The sequence below is a fragment of the Vanellus vanellus genome (genome assembly GCF_965231255.1).
Source record: "Vanellus vanellus genome assembly, chromosome: 6".
NCBI lineage: Eukaryota > Metazoa > Chordata > Aves > Charadriiformes > Charadriidae > Vanellus > Vanellus vanellus.
In genome coordinates, this window is record NC_138911.1 from 20,729,231 (window position 1) to 20,755,379 (window position 26,149).

The following is a 26,149-nucleotide window of genomic DNA, read 5'->3' on the forward strand; positions in this document are numbered from 1 at the left end:
TAAACCTAAACCTTTCCCCACCTCTAAAACTATAGACTTTATAAAGTGATCTTCTGTTAAAGCATCACTTGCTTTAACTGCCTTTTATCCCCTACACTTTCTATTAGTATTCAGTTATGCAATAAATGCTAAAGATGCATTTAATGTAGAAGATATATCCTGCATCACTGAGCCTAAAGCTTCAATTAGTCTGCCTTCAACAATAAGCAAGAAAGTATGTCCAGCGTAGATTAAGGCCAGAAACAGCATCTATTTTATCCTGCAGATATAACAAAGACTTAAGAACTATGATGTTTTTAAGTGCTTTATATTTATTATAAAGTATTAATAATTGAGTGTATGGAAAATTATTCTCTATACTAGAGAATAAGATGACAGCTTTTACAAGTTATGCTATACAGTACATGAGATGCTGCACATTTTTTCAGCTGCTTGAAACAGTATTTGCTATACAAGTGAAAAAGGGTAGACTTACAAGTTTATTATTTATAATACAGTGTGTTAGAAAGCACAAACAAGTAACATTCAAAATAAACAAGTTCTCAAAAATCTAAAGAAATCTTTAGATGACATGTACACAGATTATACTCATTTCAATATACATGTTATTGTTCCCCACAAGATGCTCCACTTTACTGGATTGCTGGAACATAATGAAAACTGAAGGTGCAAGAAAAGCACCTCCCGAGCCATGTCAGCATTGGATGGCAGAACAGCAGGTTCCTGAAGCGTTCCCCGCAGTCTTTGGCTCTACTATTTCTTACAGCCATATACTGAGGCAACAGAAGAGAGACGGGCTCCAATTTCAAGCATTGTCAATGCCAATCCAGTTATCTGGGGAGTTGCTAGAGCAATTCAAGGCACTCTTCCCAGTGCTGCCAGCCCACAGAATCCCTTGTGCAGGGGACAGTATTTTGAGAGAACCAGGCTGGGCTAAAGCATGTTCTTGAAGGACATGGAATGAGCAGTTCAAGACAAACTCCTTCAGAATGGCCAGTTCAAAGTTCATTGATACTTTACTTCACAGGCACACCAGCTTAACATTCATGTATATGTAGACAACACTTTAAAGCATAGTGCTTCAATGTGTTTAGTTGCTTTAGTTTTAGTTGAAGTGGTGTAATGTATCAGCAGCTTTGAAGATAGCGTTCATGGGGCATGTTGAACCTACTCTCACAGCAAGATTTTAAGCATACTTCACAGTTTAACTGTTGTCTCCTTTACTTTTCCTTCTCATTAAGAAGCAGTGTCTACAATTAATCATCTTTTACAACTGCTCCACTTAAACCATAATGCCAACAACCCCCTAGAAAATGTATTCACAGTAACACTGTTTGCTCCCATGCGTGTGGTATTGACACTAAATTGTAAGCTTCTCCCACAATATAAAATACCTTCTAGATCAGAAAGATTTAAAGATATTGCACTGTTGTATTTTACTTTCACCTCCCAATCTCATTCCAAGTATTTATGAAACTGTAAACAAGTCATTTTTATACAGTCCTCAGTACTGTACACCAGTGTTCCAAGGAACTGGAATTCAGTGACACCTTCGTTAGAGATACAGTAGCCTAAGCACAGTGTAAATTCTGTCCAGCTGCCTTCTTCGTACAGTAACCAACAGGCCACATCTCCCACATTCACACTTTCAGCTTCTTCTTCTGATCAAAGTATGCATCAAATCTGGATAGCGCATATTCCTGGAGAAATAAGGGACATTCAGTACTCAACGCAGTAAGCACAGCTGAGTTCACTTAATTGGGATGGGGAAGCATGATGAAGATATTAACTGTGTTACCTTCCTAATCCATCATCTCAATACATTAATTAGCTCTATTTGGGAAGGATTATCTCTCCAGAGGTGTTCTTGGCCTCTTAAAAATTTCCTCCAACCTTATTTCAACTCTAACATGATTAGCTGCTGCCAGCATGTCAGAAAAAAAACCAAACCAAAACAAAACCCCAGGAACTAAAAGGAGTCAAGATTTCACTAAAAAGGATATTCAGTGCACTTGAAAGTTATAGCACTTTGCAGTACTCCATGCACATATCAGGAGTTAGTCTGATCCCTTTCTCAAGTACAACAAGCTACCTGGTATTGACATTGTTGCACACTCAGTATCAACACATTGTTACATGTGCACTTTGACTACTCAGTTTCCAAATTCACACTTACTGCATTGCTAGCTTCCCTCTTGCATGGGATCTCTTAGCAGAAGAATCACTTCACTGCAAGGCATCATGCCACTGCAAGGCCTGACACATAAGGCTACAGTCTCTCTATGTAACAAGGGGAAGAATTTCTGAAGTTCATTATTTTAGATGTTCTTTACATTCTTAAGAGCACAAACTAGTAACAAGTTGATTTTAAAAAGCTTTACTCCACCTAGAAGATTTTGTTGCTGTGAGAGGCCATTTCATTTACCTTCCGATAACACACCGCAGGTTACTCAAGAGTATACCTTTTTAATTACCTGAAACTACAATTAAATAACTTACCAGGTAACCAAACTCAATGGATGAGATCTTTGCTTGTATAATAGACCACAGTCCCCAGAAGAAGTGTGATGCAAGGGCAAACCTGAAATTACAAGGCTATGTTTATTGAAATACCCAGATAAGTCACAACATCTTATTTCAATATCCTGTTAGAATAGCATTCCCTAGTTTGGGAATGTACCGCCTTCTCTTCAAGTACAACACTATAGAAATAATTCCATTAGCTTCCCCATGGAGTAGTATTTTGTTTACTTCACTAATAGTGTATACCATACATCTAAAGTTTACAATCAACAGATTTTTCTTTACAACATATAAATAGCTTAGAATGTCTCATGACTAAAGTTTATCCAGCCAGTCAGGTATACGAGTATAGGTGGAAATTTCAAGACAGTTGTGAAAGACGAGTCACCTGTTAACTTCTATCAACACTTCTTCTTCTAGTTTGGACTTCTCTTCATTGCTCAGATTTTCAAAGCCATCATGGAATGCAGACAGGTAACTGGAGATAAAATGAAGCTGGAAGGCAAGTAAACAGAGTTACAACTCTTTGTCTCATGACATATCTGCTTCTTTCAAAACTAGGCAGGACTTCTAGTAAAGTTGTCATTTATTTTTTTCTAAACATCAAAAGTGCTAAAGTTAGCTTTAAGATTCATGGTGGTTCTACTAATTGCTTGGAAGTCTGTTTTAAGAAAAGCCATACTATTAGAACAACAGATGACATTTTGCTACTAATTTCACAGCTGCAGTCCACAACTACTGGGCTTTGTGGTGGATAGCTACATAGCACATAGTAAATATTCTATCCTGCATAGCTATTATGAAGTTTCTATGATTTTTCAAGCAAAAGTAGCCAGGATTACAGAAAGTGGAGGTCATGGAGAAAAGGTTTTAGGACAAAGTAAGTCCAAAACAGAATTTGAAAAAAGAGTTAAGATTTGAAGACTGTGGACACTGGCACTTTATTAATTCACTGGCACCTTATGTCTTTGGTGCCTACCTGTTGCTTCTTTGAAGGATATTTAAGAACACTAGCTCTGAAGAATGGGTACTTCTCATACGTGTAATCATACATCCATTCACAGAAGTGATTCCCAATGTCAAATCCTCTGAAAAAGAGATAAAGGATGAGTACCTCAATATTTGCATACTAGCAAACTGGTTTTGCTTAAGCAAACCTAAAATCAAGTTTAAAAGCACAACACTACTTAGTTACTGCAGTTTTGCTAAAGGAGATACAGAATTGATGACTAGAATACAACTTTTTTGCAAGTTGTTAAAATCAATTAGTAAAGAGACCAGTTAAGAATGAAAGCAGCCAGCTACATGAAAATACTAGACTTTGCTATCAAGTTTTAAACAAAGACAGTTAAGATACTTGAGTATGCACTACATCTCAGCGTGAAGTCAGGCACATCTCTAATATTAGTGTTCTTGTAGGCAAAGAGGTCACACTCGAAGTATTTAACATATCTCACTTTTACATTATCAGAATTCAGGGTTCCATTATGTTCGAGCCATGCTAATGTTTAATGACCCCAATGACTCCACACACAGATCATCCTTAAACACAGGTACTAGACAACCAAGGTAAGAACAGAAAGCATTTTGTGTAACCATGTAGCAAAAAACCTAGGATTAAACTCATCTGCAGAGATGACAAAGCCATTTGAGCAAACCTGCCCTACATACGTACATACACACAATCTATCATTTTCCTTATCCCCCCACTAGAAAGAAATTTCGACATGCAAGAAAGAAGCCATTTGTGCATAAATAAGTCCTCTAGTCTCGACAACCAAGGAGCTCCAACAACTTTCACTCTGCTGTATGCCTATACTCAACACCATCAGGACCAGAGCTATTTTGACTAGTTATATTTGCTGTCCACCACTAAAAGCAGAACAATTCACTGGAACAGCCAGATAATCAGCAGTGCAGCACTTGTTCTCACTGTAGCATGTAGAAATTAATACACCTTCCTGGATGAAGGGATAGAGTGTACCATCAGCAAATTTGCTGATGACAAAACTGGGAGGAGTGGCTGACATGCCAGAAGGCTGTGCCTCCTTACAGCATGACCTGGACAGGCTGCAGAGTTGGGCAGAGAGAAACCTTATGAAATCCAACAAGGGCAAATGTAGGGTACTGCACCTGGGGAGGAATAATCCCATGCATCAGCACAGGTTGGGGGATGACCTCCTGGAGAGCAGCTCTGTGGAAAGGAACCTGGGAGTCCTGGTGGACAACAGGATGACCACGAGCCAGTAATGTGCCCTGGCGGCCAAGAGGGCCAATGGCATCCTGGGGTGCATCAAAAAGTGTGGCCAGCAGGTCAAGGGAGGTCACCCTCCCCCTCTACTCTGCCCTGGTGAGGCTGCATCTGGAGTACTGTGTCCAGTTCTGGGCTCCCCAGTTCAAGAAAGACAGGCATCTGCTGGAGAGGGTCCAGCAAAGGACTATGAAGATGATTAGGGGATTAGAACATCTCTCCTATGAGGAAAGGCTGAGGTACTTGGGTCTTTTTAGTCTGGAGAAAAGAAGATTGAGGGGGGATCTTATTAATGCTTACAAATACTTAAAGGCAGGGTGCCAGGGGGATGGGAACAGTTTTTTCAGTGGTGCCCAGTGATAGGACAAGAGGTAATGGGCACAAACTTGAACATAGGAAGTTCCATCTCAACATGAGGAGGGACTTCTTTACTTTGAGGGTGGCAGAACACTGGTAAAGGCTGCCCAGAGAGGTGGTGGAGTCTCCCACCCTGGAGACATTCAAAACCCGCCTGGATGCTGTCCTGTGCAACTTCCTGTAGGAGACCCTGCTCTGGCAGGGGGGTTGGACTAGATGATCTCCAGAGGTCCCTTCCAACCCTGACCATTCTGTGATTCCTGCTGAATGGAAAATACAGTGATTTACCTGTAATTGTAGCTGCTGTATTCAAAGTCAATGAGCATCAGCTTTTGGTTTTCCAAATTCTCTCTGCCTTCCAGAAGCAAGACATTACCTGAAAATTTTAAGATAATATGTACTCAATAAAGTCCCGGGAAAATTACAGAAAAGCAATACTCTGTCTTAAGAAACATTGTTCAGATAATCCCAGTTATCCCTTACATCTGCACAGAAGAATGATAGGAATAGCCAAGTTGCACTGACTGTGTATCAGCACAGTGAAAGTTGAGATATATACCATAAGCCTTGTAAAGCTGAAAGCAAGGAAGTTTTCTTCTGCCCAGGCAGACTTGTTCTCCCAAGAGTCCCGCTTCTCCAGTGTTTAGCTTGCAGCTAACTCAGGTGACATCATCAGCCTTAGCAGTCCTTGCAGAATTGTTTCTTTCCACAGGTTGAGATCTAAATTATGCAACATCTCTCATACCTGCATAGCACTATCATTGATCACACAACACTTGGGACAGGAATTGGTTTTCAGCAGCCTGAAAGCCAGAATGATCACTTTGCTATTCTAATATGAACAGCTAAAAAAGGTACAGTCTTAACAGAGAACACCATCACCAACTGACTTGTATTAACAGAGCACATGTACATGCTTGGCTTAATCCAGTTATGATACTAGACATTGTCTTATTTAGCCTGAAGGGTTGCTGAAGCCAATGCACTTTGCTTTCCAACCGGTGCACACTAGGAGTGCCTAGGCTGCTGTTTCAGGTCAGCTGCCAGGGCAGCACCTTGATAATGTGACTACCTCTCAGAAAGCAAACAAGCAACCAGAAAAGGCTTAATACTGCATCACTGAACAAGGTCGTGAAATATTAGCAGCTTACCTTCTTGACAGTCATTGTGGCAAAATACAACTGGTGACGAAGTAGCTTCAAGCATTGCTCTAGAAAACAGCAATATAGGATCATGTAAGAAACAAATCACTAAGCTCAGTTCCACTTCCATGTAAAGATTGGATTTTATTGTAAGAATTTGAAGCGCTATTCATTTCTATCAAGACCCCATTATCTCAATTAGGAGCCCAAGATCAGGACAACAAAGTTGGACTTTACTGATCAGCAAGTCAGATCAGCCACTGATCATATCAAATCATAGTCATGAGACTCAGGGTGGCTACAGAACCAAAAACAATCCCCAACTCGTAAAGTAAAATGAATATAGTATATTATACTATACAATGTGTTTGAACAAGTATACAAATTCATATTGAAACTGTGCAAATTGGAAGGCAGTGGTAGACAAAACAAGCTTACCTTAGATTTTTCATTTCCTGGGGCAGATTATAACTGAGGAGTTTGTTCAGTTTCCTAGTTCTGGATTCTCTGGTAAATTTAATCCTCAGCACTTGATTTAGGTATCTGTTAAAAGTAGATACAGTAGTACAGCATTTGTGACAATAAGTATATTAGTCTTCCCATACCAAGATACCATTTAAACTAAAATCAAGAAAGCTTGAAAAAAGAGTTACTAAAGAAAATGTTACTATTCGTCAAGGTAATTTAAGTTCCTCAAGTAACTATGAAACAGTTTCTGGGTACAGTGAGAGCATGTGCTCTCAGGCATTCACGAAGAATGATCTGCTTACCAAAATTACAACAGGTCACCTTTTTTCCATATTTTAAAGTACTGTGTAACTTACTTTTCCATTGTTCCAAAAAGCCACTTGGGTTCTTTATTAAAAGGCATTTTCATGCCATGAAATCTAGCCATCTTCTCAGCTATTTCTGCAGATATGTCAGGTAAGCTTAGTTCTTCAGTACTTAGTTTCCTGCTCTGTAATAAAAGATAGTATTCTTAAAACACAGTTAATCAATTACAAAATTGTTTAATTACAAACACTAGCATTAGTCTTTACATAGTATACTATAAAATACTTAGCATAGTACTTTAGCAATACTTTTTTTTCATCCCAAATGAACTAACAAAATTACTGTCTTTGGAAAAGCTGAGTTAGCCAGCCCAGCTTACTTATGACTTGGTCAATTCTCTTCTAGATCAAGACCTGGGGAATATCACATCTCACACTAAGAATATCTTCAAAGTAGATTGGGTATAAATACTTAAGAACATCAAAAGCATCTGCCTGTGTTGCTGTTACAGGAAAGCGTTACTCCATAGTTTCCAATGCTATGTTTGGTATCTAACAGACTTATCTTCGTTTATTAGTCTGCTACAGCTGAAGAGTTTTTAGATATCTCTCCCTGGCAAGAGCTATAATGGGCTCTCCAACACCCACTATAACTGTATCAAATTACAGCTAGCTATTACTACATTTTGCCAAGTATTCCATTCCCACATCTCTGCTTATGAGGGCAGTCCAGAGACATTTTTGTCACAATCAATTAAAACAGCTACCAGCCCACTAACTAATCAGGAACAGGACTTACAGGAATAAATTCTTCCAGTCTCCCTTGTGGAAAGATTCCATACAGCTTTGGGCCAAGAGCTCTCTCTGCAAGAATGGCAAACATAACACTTTCCAAAACCATGGCTTCTGCCCCCTACAAAAAAAAAAAAAATTAAAGCATTAGTTGGTGCTTGCACAGAAATGAACTTAGGTGTGCACATCAGCTAAACAGTTACAAAGTGAGAAATTTTAGGGTTAGCTTTAAAAAGAAGACTCAACATTTCACTAACCAAAGTTTATTGACTAATAACAACTCATAGTTAGCATAGGAGCAATACAAGTATTTTGCTTTCAAGTTTAAAGCTAGGGAGGAAAATTTGTATTACTTAACAAGTACTGTTGATAGGCTAGGTCAAAGGAAAACTATGCAAAAAACCAAAACACCCTCTCCTTCCTAACCTGTGGGAACTCTGCAAATTCATTTCCTGAGGGAGTTTATAGTTCCTGCACTGTGCTTCAGCAGGATAAATATTATCCTTGGCTATTAACACACTTTGGAACACTGCCTTACAAAAGGACGTTTTAACTACGCAAGTGAATGAAGTGGACAACTGAACTAGCCAGTTTTTCATTTAGAAGAATGACTTATGATTTGTTTCCATTAAGCACATTTTAGGTCTTCCCTCTTTTTATCTTGAAGAGAGAATAATTTAAACTCCTGCTAAAGAGCATTTGTGTGTGAATAACCATTCTTTCTTTTCTACCTCCAAGCATACCTCAAGTTTTAATAACTTTTCAAGGTTTTCCTTATATCAATAAACTCAGTCCATCACAATCACAAGCAGACAGCTTTTTAATGTGAATGTTTAAAAATTAATAGAAATAGAAAATAAGTTTTAAAAAATACAGCTAAAAATCACTGAAGTATGGCTTTCTTGATGCTTAAGATTAGCTGTAAGTAAACACAGAAGCCACAGTGTAAATCACTACTTCTAGCAATTATGTCAACCAGAATCTAGATTTACTCAGACCCTAGAGGTCTGCTAAGCCTCTGCCTACTTTTGAGCAACTCCTTTTAAAGTCTGACCCATGACACTTAAAAGCCTAAGAATCAATAGCACAAAATTAAGAAAGCCCTCAGACAGTTTGGACTACAGAGCTTTTTGCCTTACTGTAGTCACCGCAGTGTCAGATAGTAAATAACTCTTTCTATACAAGCTCCATTCAAGTATCAATGGAACAGCCTGGAGCATAAGTTATTTTTATTACTGGCCCACACCTCATTATTCTGGCATCTTCAAGAAATTCTAGCATTTCATATTGAAGTGTAGGAAAGACTCATGTAACTATGTTCAATAAAAAGTAAGACAGTCACTAAGAATATAAATTGAGAGTTTATGATGATTTATATATGAATGCATTACATCCACGTCTTCCACACTTTTTCCATCTCAACTCAAAGCAGAAATAATGCACCAAAAATATGTACTTTTAATCATTTCACATGCCCTCACCACCACAGATCTGAACTTCTCAGTTCAATTCTGAAGCCTAATGCCAAGCACCAAAAAGCTAATTATATACTGGTTACCAAATGCCTACTCCATTATTAGCCGATACTGAACTTGTCTGTGCCCAGTACAACAGGGTATTTTAAAAGTCCGATTACAGCAATCCCATTGGCTGTTCCCATTAAGATGTCAGTTCCTTGTTTTGAGATCTTATTGAAAGCCAAACTCATCATACTCAGATAACAGCAGGTGCCAAAGACAAGAAAATATCCTACACATCACCAAAATTACTCAGTTGTTCTTAATCTCTACAAATATCCTATTAACATGATCCATTTTCCACAGAATAGGAAGAAAAATCTGGGGGGTGTTTCCTGGTTTCACCCTCTTAAGATTCCTTGAACCCACCTAGCTTGGTAACTTTATCCTAAGAAATTTCAAAGAAAATTTAAGATTCATTAACAAAAGTAAACTCCAGTTCACAAGCATAGCTTTTTTCTATAGTCCTTCACTTACAGATGAAAACCTGAAGTTGTGTTTTATTAGTAGAGCTTAAAGGGGCCACATTTTTCACATACCACATGCCTGTTCTTCATTAAGGTGCATGCATCAAAAGTAACAATCAGAAGTAGTGAAATTTCCAATTACTCAACAGTGCACTTCTGGTTTACTTCTGCCACATGTCTGCCTAGCCCTAGTCCTTTAAGACATGCTCAAAAATTTAGAACCTTCAGGTAATCCACAACTACACAATTGCAAGTTTGTAAACTTCTGTCAGCTGTGTTAAAGATGGCTGCATCTTTCCATGAAATATCTACTTCAAGATTAAAAAGTACAGACAAATATTATCTAAAAGCAGCCATATAAGAATATTCCAAGTTTGAATGCTGTGAGGCCTGACTCTTGAAAGAAAAAAGTTTAGAGCACCAAAATAACTTCCTCTACTGTAACAGAATGGTCACTTGAGGATAAGTCCAGTGACAGCTGTGGAATAACACCATCTATGTATCTCAGGCACATAGGCTTCTCCTTCCTAATACCTGATGGACCTTTTACCAAGTCTCCACTCCATACACTATGGTCAAGTGTAAGTGTGCAAATAAACTACTAACGGACATTAGAAAATTCTATACAATACTTTGTACAACAAATCTAAGTATCTAACTCTTCAGTTAAATGTTCACCTGATGACTTTTATAAAGGACTAAGCATTGAAACTAAGTAAATTATGTATCTCAATGCCTTAAAATACTTTGCAATATACTTACACTGCCAAAACAACAATATGTTGGTTTAAGCTCCGAAGCTCTCAACTTTAGTCAAACAGGTGTAACCATTAGCACTTGTATTTAAAACAAGCTTCTGGAGAAGATTTGACCACTCATTTTAAAATGAATACTTAGAGCTCAATGTTGCATTTCAAACCTAAGAATTATAAACACTCTTTACAAGACTTTTCCTGTATGCAACTCTCATTCAGGCAATGAAAGATCAAAAGCCTTTCTATACTTAGTTGGAACTGAAGCTTCTGCTTTATACTGGCTTCAACAAAAAGCTCACTAAAAATACATGAAATAGTAATTTTGAAGAAAATTACCTCTAACTATAGCAAACCAAAGGTAAAACAGATAAAATCCCTGTTAAAAGACTTTATAAACTGACAGAAGACTACACCATCTCTAGCCATAGTTGTTGAACACCAGGCAGCTCTAAATAGCTACAATACTTCTGCTAGTGATCCAGAACATTTTGGGATTACCCAGAGGTTTTTCTTCTCCCCAAAGGATGACATTAACTCCTCTGATCAAACTTGCCTACAATTTTTACCTAGATTCATGAAAATTAACAAATCCATCCTGACAGGAATTCTTGAGTATACTGATCCAAAAGTGAAGTTCTAGTACTATGAGATCAATAGCAGAAAACAATAACCTGCCAGCATAGAATCACTACTTTCAGAAAACAAACGAAGACAGTTCTGAAGTTCAAAGCCTTGCTTCCTGTACTGCAAAACTTCTATGAGCTGCTGGCACCTGGGTGGGGCTTGTTTGGATTTTTACTTTCATATTTTTAGGAACTTTTTTTTTTTACTGGATCAGGGTGGGAGTGAAATCAAGCCACCTCCATTTTTCATCTCTGAAGAAAACTGAAGAATCAAACCAGTATATTTTTCAGTTCAGTCTTGGTTCAAGTGATTGAAGTCGTTCCAGTAAACTTAACTGGAAGTTCAACAAAACTTCAAAAGCAGTAATTCAACAACAAAAGTTTTAAAACCAGTTTCAACTCACTAGAAAAAACCCAAATGCTTGAACTGTTTCAGATGACATTCCCAGAATACAGAAAATACAAGGGGAGAAAAGCAGCACTTATCAAACGAGTAAAATGTACTTTTCTCTAATCACTGCCAAAACCACTACAGAGCTGAAAAACGATAGTACATAACAAGCAAAGCATCTGGCTAACATGCTGCAAATGTCATCCCTCACTGAAAAAAGTTGTGCCAGGGTAGAAATCTAAATTAACAATTTCTGTTCAGATGACTTTATGAAAAGTTACAGTCAGTTAAACATTATGCTGCATAAGCAGAAATGGTTCCAAATGTGAGAACTTTTAAGTTTGCAGAACACAGATGATCCAAGCATAATGCTAATCAGAAACACTTCCTATTCAAGAGGAAGTTCTCTCCAGCTCCGTATACTTTCCTCAGAAGAGTTCATGAATGTATTATAAAATAGGGATTAGGTAAAGCAGAGTACTGATCTTCCTCTACTGAAGAAAGAGCCTAGCATTAGAAATGGTGGTACTGATACCAGTGTTAGAAGTGGTAAGAAACCATTTAGGGTAGAATTGTTTCTCGTTAATGTGGGACGCTTAAATATTTCCAAACTATGTGCAGGCACTCACATTATGTTACTTCTATGAGCAAGTAGATTTCTTTTCTTCATTACTGTTCAGAGTTTTTAGAAACAGAGCCCAGACACCAGGTGGAATAACTACTGCTTTAGAACAAGCAGGATGACCACATTCCTCTATCATCTATAAAATTCTGTGAAATAAGTAAATTTAATTACTCACTTGCAAGTCATTTTCCTTCTGAGATTGCACAGACTCTCCTTTATTACAGGACCTCTATGAATGAGAAAAAGCAAGCACAATGAGAAGATGAAATTTAACAAGATTAACCTGCAACCACCAGAACAAAGGGAGTAGAAGTGCCAGCTACAATTAACTAGATGTTTCACTGTCTTGATCTGTGACAGCTACAACACTAGTATATCCATCTGACCTCTGACCACCACACTATTTCAACAATTCCAAAGTCTTTCAAAAGGATGTGCCACTGAGATCAAGCCACTCCTGTAAATAGACTGAGAGCTGATTTTCAGGTATGTTTTTGTTTCCCAGTATTCCAAAACAAGATTTCAATGTATCATAAGCTTAGATGAACATTTTTAATTATGAGAAAATTAAGTCCCTCTGCATGACATCTGGGATGATATTCTTCTTGTAGCTAAAGCACTTGAGATGCATTACAGAGATTACATAAAAGCCTTTGAAGGACTATTAGAAGAGGCACATTATGAAACTTGCAAAGCACTTGCTTTTTTCTATTACCTTATTTTCCAATTTTGTGACTAGAATTTCCTTATTTACAGTATGCTGTCTAGTCTACATTTAAGATGTACCACTAGCCATGCAAATCCAAGATTTTTCTTCAAATGAACAGCCCATATAAACTAAAGATGTCTCAGTAAGAACTGCAGTATACTAGCAAATCTTTAACGAATTCCATGCATAATGTATTGTGCTAGGACTGTTAACAGTCATTATAAAGGAGTCTTAAGAGTATCAAACCATACCCTTAGCATCTGAACCCTCAATGGCACATGCTTTTAATACAGCTGCACATTTAAAATTCAAGATGTAATAAAACCCTTGTCCTTTAAAGGGCTTGAAGGTAAGGAGAAGAGAAAGCAAATATTTGCTTAGAATTAGCAAGTTTGTGGCTGCTATTTATGTTGCAACTCCACCGATGACTGTTTAAACCAGACTAGCTTTAGAGGCCCATAAAGGTAGCCTGCATCTCCACCTTCTGAACAAAAACATTTGATTTATAGAACCATGTGCATACCTTTCTGTTCCAAAGCTCTAACATGTCCAAAACAAGGGTGGAAATATGAACTTAATGGAATACAGTTAAGCAACACCAGCTGCCTTAGGTACAATACAACAAGCTAATGATTTACACAAGCTATGCAGTTACAGTATTTCAGAAGCTATAGAAGAAGTACAGTTAACATGAATCGATGGTCTTTCAGCAAGTACTTCCCATTCCACTAGGATATAAGTTTAAAACAAGACAATATGAAAACTACTAGTAGTTTATTAATTTCCTTGAAAGGAATATAAAGTCAAAACATATTCACTAAAGCTAAATGCATAACTACTCAATGGTATTAAAGTCATTTACAGAGTGCTTCTCTGAACAAGCATGTCCTACATCAATACCACTCTTGCATCTTACAGATTTTTCTTGAACAGTCAGAAAGTTACTCACCATCCAGGAGTCTTTCCTGATTAATGGTGCTCTCAGAATGGTTCAGTTCATCAGAAGGTAAGCAGATTAGGCTTTTCCCTAGAACCTGAACTGGCATCCACTTTCCAGAAGTCATACTGTATAAAGAGCTAGCCAGTTCTAAGAGTCCACCTCAAATTAGCGTTGGAGATAGCCTAATGGCATCTACTGTGCCATTAGAAAGAGACAATTAGGGATACATACTGCAGAGTCATCAGAAAAGGAGACTTCTGCGTCATCCCTTCCTCTTTTCTGTTCCCTCAGCATGGAGCATTAGTGTCCAGAGGAGAATGAATACAAAGTAATTTGTAAGTAACTTGCAAATATGAATGGGAGCTTGGAGAGGATCAGTCTTCACAAGTGGCCATGTACTCAGCCTACATTTAAGAGAGTCTCCAGTACATGTGGTCAAGAAGAATGAAGTAAGCAGGATGCAATTTTGTATAACAGACATTTAAGAGTTTAACAGATGTGAAAACGGCAAGATTTATTTTCTGACTGCGCAATCATCTATGAGAACAGTGGTTCAAAGTGAAACTTCTCATACCATGAGGTGATTTATCTACATATTTAGCACATGTTCTGAGCCAAACCAATCAAAACTTCAGTTTCTCCATAAACTCTAATAGCTCACTCGAATTTATATCTGATTCTGGAAGCTATTTACTTCAACAGCAACAAGGAGATTTAAATTAACCAAATAAGAGAATGATTGAATAATTCCTGGAGGTTTTTAACCACTCTCTATGTGGAAATATTAACTAGAAATTAACATGTGTTCTACATCTTTAACTTTTCTTTTAATAGTTCAGTGTTTGCTTTATTGTGGGAAGGTTTACTCTCAAAGCAGATTGAGAAAGCTCTCTAGAATTTTAGTAAGGGAGGACAGCTATATACAGAGACAACAGAAGTTGTTATAAAGTCTACTTTGTGATCATGTAAATTGATTCTAAGACAGGAAGTTTCAGGTATAAGAAAGTCCTAGAATGGGAGACATTCCACACTATCTGATCTGTGATCAGAAGATGACCAGACAGTGTTTACACATCTGGCAGCTTGACACAGAAAATTGAGTTTCTCATAATTTTCTCCTTAATGCTCCAAATTTATTTGTCTTGTAGCTGGCAGATTAGATCCACAATGACACTTGGCGGGGAATTCTGTGTAGAGGAGGAACTTGCAATTATTTTTTTCCCCCCAAGTAGACTTTAGCTCTGCCCAAAAATTTAAATCTTACATTGTAACTCCATTTTTTGAGTTTACTCAGCTTTAGTAGTTTTCAAGATTTCCAAACACTGCAATACTTTGCTTTAGACAAACCCCTAGGAATTCAAATTACAACATTACAAGTAACTGACCAAGACATTAGAGGCAACCTATGCAGGGGAAACTTTTCTTAAAAGTTTCTTAACTTCAGGGTATGGGAACACAAAGTTTTAGATTCAGCAATAACTACTCCTAATAATCTGCTGTGGATTGCCGATTCCTGCCAGACCTGAAGGAACTGATACTAAAAGGTAGCATGTGAAGAAGAATTCCCAGTTCAAGCCCTAAAAAAAGCCACAAAGACATCTCTAATCCTCTTCATTGCAAGTTACCATTCTCTGATGAGGGAGCAGAGGAAAGGAAGGGGCAGTATTTCGATATTTTGTTATTTCTGTAAACATTCAGATGCACAGATAGTAGCTGGTGCTACTTAAGCCTTATTTTTAAACAATGAAATCCAGTACTAAAGAAAATGAAAGCTGTAGAGAATGCTCCAACTTCAGAGATCTCATACTATACCGTGAATCGTGTCTGTCACCTGGAAACCAGAGTGCTCTAGGCACGATCGCATGGGCAAGCCTGCAGCAGAGAACACATGCATATACAACTAAAGTGGTACATTACCCCCAGAATACCCTTAACTCCACCCAACACAAATATATCCCCGTAAGAGGTGCTTGGTTTCTTTCAAGCCGTCTGCCAGTGCCAGGGATTTGTAGTTACTCCATGCTACAAACAGACATGGACACCAACAACCACAGAAGACGTTGATAATTACAGTTACACAGCAGTCTGCATTTTATTTAGTTACAAAAAATAAAAGGCAGCAAGGCAGGTATGGAAAAAGATTTACCACAGAACTGTGGCAACCATTTTACTTATTTTGCATCTGCTCACATAGAAGTTGAGAGACCAGAGAGGAAGATTAGGTATACTGGTTTGGTTTTCCTCATTTATATACAAGGTTTTGTTTTGGCTGTTGCAAAGTAACAGAGCCCCTGTGAATCAGGGTTCAAGGTTCTTTTGACATGTGTAAAATAATGGGAATCAATCACCAAGTTACCTTTTGATAGTTGAACTTCAAAAAAAAAAAAATCACCTTAATTTGAGTTTTTTTTTTTTCTGTTGATGCTAGCTTATATTGAAATCATATCAGCATTTCTAAGATTTGGGAAGTTTTGGTTGTTCTGAATTTAAGCAGAAACACTACAGTGACCTGCATATGAAATCCAGTCTTAGTCTGGACATTAAATGCCACATTGTTGGAGAACCTTTTGTTTCAGTTGTTTTAACACTGACATAGCCAACAGTTAAAGACATTTTGTCATGAGGATGTTTTACTTTCAATGCTCCCCTTTAAATTTAGCAACTAAGCTGGAGCAAGAATAAGTGAAGCAGAGTAAGACATACCCCTTTTTCAATGTAGAACATATCTGCATTGTGCCTCAAACATTTGAGTTTTAATGTGGTTAGTACTTTAACCTGTCACAAGCACAAATACTTGTCTTTAAAAAAAATGTTCTGCTCAAGGATATACTCAAGAGAAGTCCTTGATTTTTAAACATCCATGCCAGTGCGACCATTCATAATAATGGCCGAGCCAGTTCAGTTCAATCTCCCCCCAACTCCCCCCAAAACAGACATGCACACAAAAAATTGGCTTAAACGTATCAGCTATGACAGAGGAAGGCACAAAGCCTTCCCTGTGTGGCAGCTTTAGCCAACTGGCATGGTTTATATTGGATGAGTTTCATGTACTGACATTTGTGTCTTCCAAGATTCATAATAAGCAAACTGGGGCTATTTTCAAACTGCAAAAAAGGTTCCTTTAAAAGGTGGCTCAAAGAATTATGGTGCCAGTATCATTCATTTTTAAGTTAGTATCGGGTATCTATTTTTCACTTCTATTAAAATTTTTAAGTTAAACTTGTCTTCTGTACATACAACAATTTGGTACAGATTGCTATAGATCTATAGTATTTACAGTAAAGGAATAAGGAGAGCTGATATCACTGTTTTGTGTTCCAATTTCAACAGAAAGTAAAATGGACAAGAGTTAAAACATGCTACAAAGGCTCAAGCAAACAAGTGGTAACTACTAATACCCAGTGGCAGTTACAATTAAGTCATTGAGAATTAAGTTGTGATTTTAGCAAAAGGTCTCAAAACTCAACTTACTTAAGCAGTGTCCCTTAATTTCTATAGGGCTCTAAACTTAAGCAACATTACTAAAAAATATCAAATTACTCCCTCATAACAGGCTTGTCATAAGATTCTGCTTATGCCACCCAGAAATTCATAAGAATCCTAAGTGAGGTTTTCAAAATACCCCAATAAAACAGTTTGCTTATATTTTAACTCACATTTAAGGTAAAGGGGCTGGAAGAGACAAATGTTTGTCGACAAAAATTGTGAACCTCAATGCAATCTGAAAGTTTTACCTTGGGACTTTCTCTGCTTACTTAACCTTTAGTGAACTGCACCAACAAGAGCAGTCAATTTCACTGCCACTACGGAAATAAAGGAAGTTAGACATCTCAAAAGATCCTTCAACACCAAGAGTAGAAAGGTTAGAAAGTTATGAACACACTTTCAATTTTCAAACCAAATTAGTTCTGATTTTAGAGCCCAAAATTTGATTTTGATTTCTTCAGTGGATAGGGGCACAGGAAAGGCAAGTTAAAAAAACCCTGAGTGAAGAGGGGGGCAACCAAATTCTAGAGTCTACTTTTCCTTTGAAATATAAGGGAAAGGCCACATTTCTTCACAGCTCTTGGGCAACAGAAGTTCTATCACTACAGAAGTTTTACAACCCATGTTCCTACTCAAGCCTTCTACAAATTAAGTCAGTATTGCATTTAAAGCCATCAATTCTGAAAAAAATTGTTAGCATCAACCCTAGGAGTCATTTTGAAAACAAAGTTTCTAACCACCTTTTTTTTTTTTTCACATTGCTTTCGGTTTCTCTTAAACTAAAGGAAAGACTATTTCAGCTTGAATTAATGAACTTCTACACACTTTTGTGTTGGGAAAGTTAAACTGTTGAACACATACAGTGGTGTAGCCAAATGTTTCATGCTATTTCAAACCACTGGAATCTTATATGTATTTCTGGTAAAGTTTGTTACCATGGGAAAGTTAATACCTTACATAGTATAATAAAAGAACACTTTAAAGCCAGTTAAGTGACAGTATCCAATGAGATTTAATAGTAAGTTTGGTCAAGGCAGCAGGAAGAACGGGCTGAAATTTCAGGAACAGTCAATCTCCTGCAGATATTGGATAAGTTACTCAAAGCAAGTGACTGAGTACTGGAAAATATCAAATTAATGGATAAAACCAGACCCTGTAAGTAAAATAGAAACAATTGCCAACATCTGAATGTAATTTTATGAAGCTGCAATTTTTCATATGGTTAAACACTTATTTACAATATAATCAAGTGTCTAGCAGAGATGGGTAAGAGAAGATTTGCTGTATAGTCCTACAGTAACTGCTTGTAAGCTTTGGAAGAGATCACCTTTACAAAATATTCTTGATTTTAAACCTTACAATTTGAAACAGATTTGCCAACCACTTCTCTTAAGGTTCGACAAATTTCAATGCTATTTACATTTTACTAACCAAATAAAAGAAAAGTAACATTAGAAGAGTGCAACAAACATTCAGTTAAGTTTCTATGCTATGCCAGCTACAAGGCATATCACACATTTAGAAAAGCATGTTTTGGAATGAGATGACTGCTTCATTTTTATTCTAGTCAAATTTTCCAGCAACACAATTACCCATGAGATCTCTAATAAAATGCTTGAGCACTGTACAAGTTTGACAAAACCTTCAACTTTTACCTCCAAGATTCGTAAGTGCTACCAAGATTAAGGTTAAGTGGTTTAGTCTCTTGCAATCTTGCTAGTTATGCCAAAGTCCTACATACTGTACAGAAGCAAACTTTAATAACTTCTGAAACACCACAGTCCAAACTTAACACCATAAACAAAACATTACTGATCAAACAGACAGCAAATAAGCCTTCAGCTGATACACGCCAGTCAGGATCTGTATAGAAAGCGGTGTAAATTCTAAGACAATAACAATGAAGAAAACTGCTTTAAGCTAGCCGTGTACCCAACTACCACTAAAACACATTCCCAAAAGGATAAAGCAGCACACACTTGCAGTGTGCCACAAATGAAGATCTCCAAACATATCACAATTAAGCTACAGAAACCCTCCCGCTCCCAAATCACTCTACGTACTCACCATCTGCAGGATTGCACCATATAAGCGCAGGAGAACTTTCCGTGGTTCATCTGCAACTGTCTCAATGGTATCAGGTAGTGAACACTGAAACAGCATGTTGCTGAGGCCACCTCTATCAAGAGAAAGGTAAGTTTATCAGCTAACTTGGAATGAGCATACATGCTTTGGTTTCCTACATACTGGAGCTGCACTAATCATCCTTTTCATATGATTAACTGATCTACTCTAACACAAGAAAACAATTTTCCAACAGTACCAATAACTCATGACATAAGGCTTCCATGAAAAGATCAGCAGCTTCATGCTTCTTAATGCATAGTTCACCATCAAGATTCATAGTTCCAAGTTACAGCTCAAGCTATGAACAAATTGACATAAAAAGCAACTGGCAACTAAGACAAAGATGTAGTCTTCTCAATTTATTTGCAGGATTCTAGAAAGTGATGCTGGAGTCTTGTCAGATATACTTGGTTGCACAAACAAGCAAGACGACAGCAGAATAAGCTTAAGCAGTGAGCATAAAACTGTAAGTTTGAATTAAGAGACGGTATCACCAGGATGGCAGCTACAAAGATTAGCTACAAAGATTTAACCTGAATACCTGTGCTACTGCATCACTGATCAAAGTTGTACTTACGCTATCATTCTTAGTGACTCATTTTCAATTTTGAAATGTAGAATTAAAGCAGTTCTTTAAACAAACTAGGGAGTCCTGTGCTTCAATCATTCAGGGATTATACCAGCATGTTGGCTTTTCATATGACTGTTTTACAACAGTGTTCTTACAGGAAAGAGTGACAGCATTTGTTTTGTACAGGTTTATCAAGCTAGATAGATACTAGGTTAGAGAAGCTAAGTTTCTTGATTTCTAGTAGCCCACTAAGAACACCAGTCTACTCAACCCACATTTTCCTTACTACATTGTTTTTCTGCATCTTCATTACCAATATGTTCATTAATAAGTTTTCAAGTTTCCCTTCTGCAATTATACAGGGGAAGAATACTGAAGCTTCCGGTTTACTTGCAAAACAGCAATGTAAATCAGCTCTACTGAAAAAATTTGTCTGTCCCACCATGAAAGAAAGAACTTTCAAAAACAGATAAAATCCAAATATAGTAGCTAGCAGTAAAGGGATGAAGTATCACGCATTTTAAAAGTAAGTAATTTTACCTGGAGCATGCTACATGACTGAGGTACTACTATTTAAATTCTAGAGTTACTGCAGTAAGTTATGTTGTGATTTCCTTCACAAAGTAATGCCATTTTTCATAACGCACAAAACATAAGTATTTAATATTACCTCGCAGTAAGCTTTGATTCCAGGAATTCATGGCAGATCCAAAATGCAGTGGCTAAAATGCAGTTTAGTCTTAACCTGACACTCTCAAAACTTTTTCAAATAATTTTCTGGGTTCTCTTACAAAGTAGTGGAGAAGTAGTAAAGACTTTCTGGAGAAAAAGGCTACCAAAAAGTAGACAATCTGTATGTATTTACTGGGAGATGATACAGAGAAGAAGGGCTGACCTACAGACCCAAAGTCAACAACTGAGAAGGAAAAAAGAAATCTCAAGAAACAGGGTAAAATAGCAGCTGCACAATATGCTCAAGACAGAAGAGAACCAGGTGGCTTGGCACACATCCAAAAAAGGATATTTAGAGACAAGAGATATGAAGTAACTTTGAACCATGACGGTGAACAGGTAGGAAAAACAGACAGATGGAAAGGATATCAAACAAAGAGCAAAACCAGACTATTCAGAGGCAATTAGAACATTGGTTAGTTATGAGCTACATTTCTGGCTTCATTTAAACTGTACTAAATATTTAAGAAAAAAAATTTGCCACTTTTTCTAAGCCCCTAATGTAGACTTCTGTGAAAACATCAATACCTAAATAGAAGAACTAAACACTCTGAAACCCACTTTACAAAAAATGAGACTGGAGCTCAAAATCCTGTACAAAGAGCTATGTTACTTAAACACATGCTCAGCCTGAATACAGTGCATAAAAGCCCAGAAACTTTTCTTTTTTATATCTCTCCAACCAAACAGGAGTGTCTTACTGAGGCTGAAGGCCATTAAACAGAAGCTTCACTATAGTTTTATGCACTTAGGACTTCAAAAGTTCTCCTGAAAGGCCAGTAGACTCAGCAGCTTGTCCAAGGGTCAAAAGCGTGTATTTCACCCTCATACAGATAAAGCTCCCAGTTAGTCTACTGCTAGAAATTAAAGATAAGCCCTTCCAAAAGGGCCACCTATTTTCAAAGCTTCCCAGAGCCTTCTCCAAATCACAGCCACAGCAGTTAGATGTGCTTACATACTTGCATTCTGATTAGATGTGAATCTATTTGCTCTCAGACAATAAGGACTGGACCCCTTCATCCTATGATACCAAGTAACTAACAGCTGTTCATCAATTTGCACTAATGCAGTCAAAATGACAATACTGACAGACACAGTGGAGAATGCACACTGAGTGCTTGACTTTTGTGAGACTAGAATCAAACCAATATGCTAAATTCTCCATAAGTGTGGTAAAAACACTTTTGCCAAAATAAATGCAACTGCTAATTAGCATGGTTTTACACATTCTTAAATTTCAGCCCATCCTCTCTCCCTCCCAATCCAGAAACCATCAAGCCATTTTGAAGTGGTGTCTCAGAGGGGACATTTCCAAGAAATGCAAGAATAACTGTGCTAAAACCTGCAGCTTTAGAAAATAAGTACCAAAGCCAGTAGTACACACTAAAGGATGAAAACAATTAAGTGCCAAATTACAGACATATCAGACTAGTCTACTGTCTAGAAACAGTATCAGTCTTTTAAAAATTCTCTCCCTTTATAAACTTATTATGACCATGTCAAGCAAGAAGAAATGATCTAAAAATAAAAATACTATCTGCGCTGGCTTTCAATAGGTTGCTCATTGTTAAGAAGGCTTTAAAAATACATTTAGAAATAAGCACAATGGGGTTTGATTATACTTTTATATATCAGAGCTTTGCCAACAGTTTATGCTCTCCTAGCTAACTGGGGGGTAGATTTGCATGTATTTTGTGTATCAACAAAAGTAGAAACATTAGGAAAGCAAACTCCTAGTCAAGGGAAGAAACTGACAACCATATCACAGAATCACAGAATGACAGGGGTTGGAAGGGACCTCTGAAGATCATCTAGTCCAATCCCCTGCCAGAGCAGGTTCACCTACTCTGCACAAGACAGCATCCAGGCAGGTTCTGAATGTCTCCAGAGTGGGAGGCTCCACAACCTCTCTGGGCAGCCTGTTCCAGTGCTGTGCCACCCTCAAAGTAAAGAAGTCCCTCCTCATGTTGAGATGGAACTTCCTATGCTCAAGTTCGTGCCTGTTACCTCTTGTCCTATCACTGGGCACAACTGAAAAAAGACTGTTCCCATCCTCCTAGCACCCTCCCTTTAAGTATTTATAAGCATTAAAAAGATCGATTTATATTATCTTTGAATAAGATACCCTTTGAAACTGTATGTGACTTTACATTTAATCAGGTACAATGATCAAGCACTACGACAACCAGACAAGTAGTCTGTAAAAATGAAATTCTGAATTAACACAGGTTTCGCTAGCATACAGGACTGATACAAAACCCAGACAACTTAACTCCACAAAGGCGGCAAGGATCTCAAACACATTACATACAGCTTCTAGAACACCTCCAATTTACATATCTCTGCTACCAAAAAATCAGTCTCCGGCAAGCTGCCAACGTGCTGAATCACAGGCACTTGTTACTATATATGCTTAAAGATGACTCACTCTTCGATGCACGCATTTACCTGCTAACCTCTGAATTTTAGAGCAGTCAGGGCCACACCAAAAAAGGTACTTTTTTCTCAGGAGGGAGGCTCCGTGAAGCGGTTTCTACCAGCTCCATCACTTTTACCCTCAAGGTCCAGGCCCCTCCCCCGGCTCAGGGCCGAGGCGGCGCCGCCGACGCGCCGCAGCACCAGCCACCGCGCACCGCCGCTCTCTCCCGGGCGGCGGGGGGGGGGGGGGATTGACGCAATGAGCCCAGGGCCTCCTACCTCCCCCCGGGCAAGCCTCGCTGCGCCCAGGTCGAGCCAGCCTTGCCCGCCGCAAACACCCCCACTCCCCCCCGCCCCGGTGTGCCAGAGGGGGAGGATGCCCGCGCCGCCCCAGAGCGAAGGAGGATGCGTAGTCGCCCCCCACGCGGCAGCGAGCCCGCTCCCCTCCGCCCAGACATGCAAATTGGGGAAAGATTTAAAAAAAAAAAAACAGGAGAGGGAGAGCCTCATCCCCCGCACCTCCTGCATCAGGAAGGGGCTCGGACTCCCAGCGACCAACCGGCCCCGCCCCCTCCCCGCAGGGAGCAACCACCCCCCCCACCCCCCCTCAGCGCTGACCTGATGGGGCTGATGCGCAGCTGCTCCTCCCGCAGCCCCCGCCAGGCCCCAGGCAGGAACTCCTTACACCACAGATACGCCTTGCGCCGCGTTCGGGGGTCGAGCGGCGGCTCCTCCTCAGGCGGCGGCAGCAGCAGCGTGGAAGGCGGGGTCGTGGCGCCCCCGCCTCTGCCTGTCGCGACGGGGTCTTTCCCTTCGGGGTCGGCGTGAGCCAGCGGCGAGGGGGGCTGCCCGGCGGCGGGAAGGACGACACCGCCCCCACCGGAGCCGGAGCTGCAGCCGAGGAGGAGCCCGAGCGGGGAAGGGTCGGTCTCGCCGTTACAGAACTTCGTCTTCATAGCGCGGGGTGGGCGGCGGCGGCGAGGGGAGGAGGCGCGGCGGCTGTTCGGGCGAAGAGCGGGCGGGTGCGACAGCTCGCTCGCGCGCGCGGTCCCTCACCTCGCGGGCGTCCTTCCACCGCGAGCACCAGCTGCAAATGAGCCGCGCACTCGCCCCCGGCCTCCCCTTTTATAGGCAGCGTCGCACGCGGGCCCACTCTCCTCACGCTTTTCCCCTCTGCCCTGATTGGTTGCCGGCTTTCGGCTCCCGCCTGGAGCGGGGGTGGGGAAGGGGGGGAAGTTGCGAGCGAGCGCGAGGGGCGCGCGCGGGCCTTCTCTCGGCTCCCGGCGCGCCTTGGTGATTGGTGGGCGAAGGAGTGTGAGGCGCTCGCTCGGGCCCTCGCCACCGCCCCCCCTGTGCGCGAGGGGCGGGCAGAGAGCACGCCGATTGGCCGTTCACCCGTTGTCCCGGTGACCGGCGCGCGCAGCTCGGGGTGAGGGGCGCAGCGCAAGGTGACACCACAAGCCCCCGCCCCCCCATCCCGCTCCTCACAACGGCAGTGGCGGCGCGGGCGCCGGCCCAGGCCTCCCGCCGCCGGTCCGTCAGATGTCTTTGGGCCCCGCTTCCCCTTTCCGCCGGGCTCAGCCTTGCCCCCGCCGCCTCCGGGAGCCCCGCTGTGCCTGCCGCTGAGGGCTCGGACCCCCGCCTGCCGCTCCCCCTCGGCCCGGCGGCCGCCACTCAAGCCTGAGGAGGTTCGGGCCGCAGCGGGGGCTCGACCGGGGTGGGGGGCTGTGCCAGAGGTGAGCATCGAAGGATGAGGGAGGGAGCAGGCCGGGACGGGGCCTGGGTCACCGCACAGCACACTGTGCGGTAGAGCCGCCTTCGTTGTATCTTTGCTTATGGGGCGTTTAATTGAGCTGGTGCTCCCCGAGGGCTGGCGGTGCCAAGGCTTCGTAAGGTGCTGGTGTCATTCACTCCCGTGACATGCCACGAAAACACGTGGGGAATCTCTGTGCTGTACAAAGCAAATTACTGCAATCAGGAATATGTTTCTTTAAACTCTGCTTCTTACGGAAAGTTAGTGAGTTATCCTGTGTGAAGGCTGACTCATGCCTGTATAGTAAACTGGTCTCTCTTGGCTCAGGAGAAAATCATACCTGAACAGATAAGTAAGCTACAAGAAGAAAATTAATTTCCACATGCAGTGCTTCAAAGCTGAGTTTCTTTGTTGGTTTTGGCGGTGGAAAGACATTCTGTTACAGAAACGTCAGCGCCTGCCTTCTGGTCCTTCACAGCACATGCAGCGTGTCAGAGCTGTGATGTCACAGCCAGCTGGAAGGAGCTGCAGCTTTCCTGGCCCTCATGCAGCCGCAGGGGATGAGAGCGTTGCCTAATAAGTTATATCGCCTTGTCGTAAATGAGCAGTAAAAGAATAAATCACCTTTAAGCTTTGAACTACCCTGATTTTTTTCAACCTTTGGCTGTTCTCCCTTGATGGTCTTTTACTGTATATAAGAGAAACTTGTCAGCTCTTTAAATAATAGTTGCCATTCTTGTGGAGATCATTGTTAAAGCTCGGGATTGCTGGTTTGCGAGGGACTTCCTGATGTGGTCCTTCCCTCATCCCTTCCCAAACTATTCCACTGCATGGGCTGCTCCTTCATTTTGTCTGCACACTTCACTTTGGCACTCCAGTGAAAACCCCCCAAATAGCCCAGGGACTTTCTGAGAAGTGGCAGCAAAGCTCCAGAACTGGCTTCAGAACTGCTTTGTGCTGGCAAAGCAACTTCAGCAAAACCAAAACACATGGCCGAGGCATACCAGACCCTAGTTTAGAGGAAGAGTGATACACAGGTTAGGGATGCCACACAGGAACAGAAGAGACATGATTCTCTTTTTTCCCCTTTGTGCCTCAGCTCTTCATTTATGAAATAAAATCCTTTAATCTGAGCACAGATTAGGATACTGGAGAGGGGACATGCAGTGGCTGCTGGAGATGGCAACACAGGGCTGC

The 26,149-nt window shown here is 40.3% G+C and overlaps 1 protein-coding gene across 1 annotated transcript; it reads right to left on the reverse strand.

Annotated features, from left to right (window-relative positions):
* Positions 1-306: 306 nt before the first annotated feature.
* Positions 307-24,155, reverse strand: CHKA (choline kinase alpha; the record flags this gene model as incomplete). Its single annotated transcript, XM_082485627.1, has 12 exons — positions 307-1,700; positions 2,500-2,581; positions 2,912-3,018; positions 3,503-3,611; positions 5,420-5,507; positions 6,283-6,341; positions 6,712-6,816; positions 7,098-7,231; positions 7,846-7,959; positions 12,392-12,445; positions 19,419-19,530; positions 23,818-24,155. 12 exons carry the CDS (start codon positions 24,153-24,155, stop codon positions 1,641-1,643), a joined length of 1,362 nt encoding a protein of 453 aa, XP_082341753.1. The 3' UTR covers positions 307-1,640.
* Between the last annotated feature and the right edge of the window lie 1,994 nt (positions 24,156-26,149).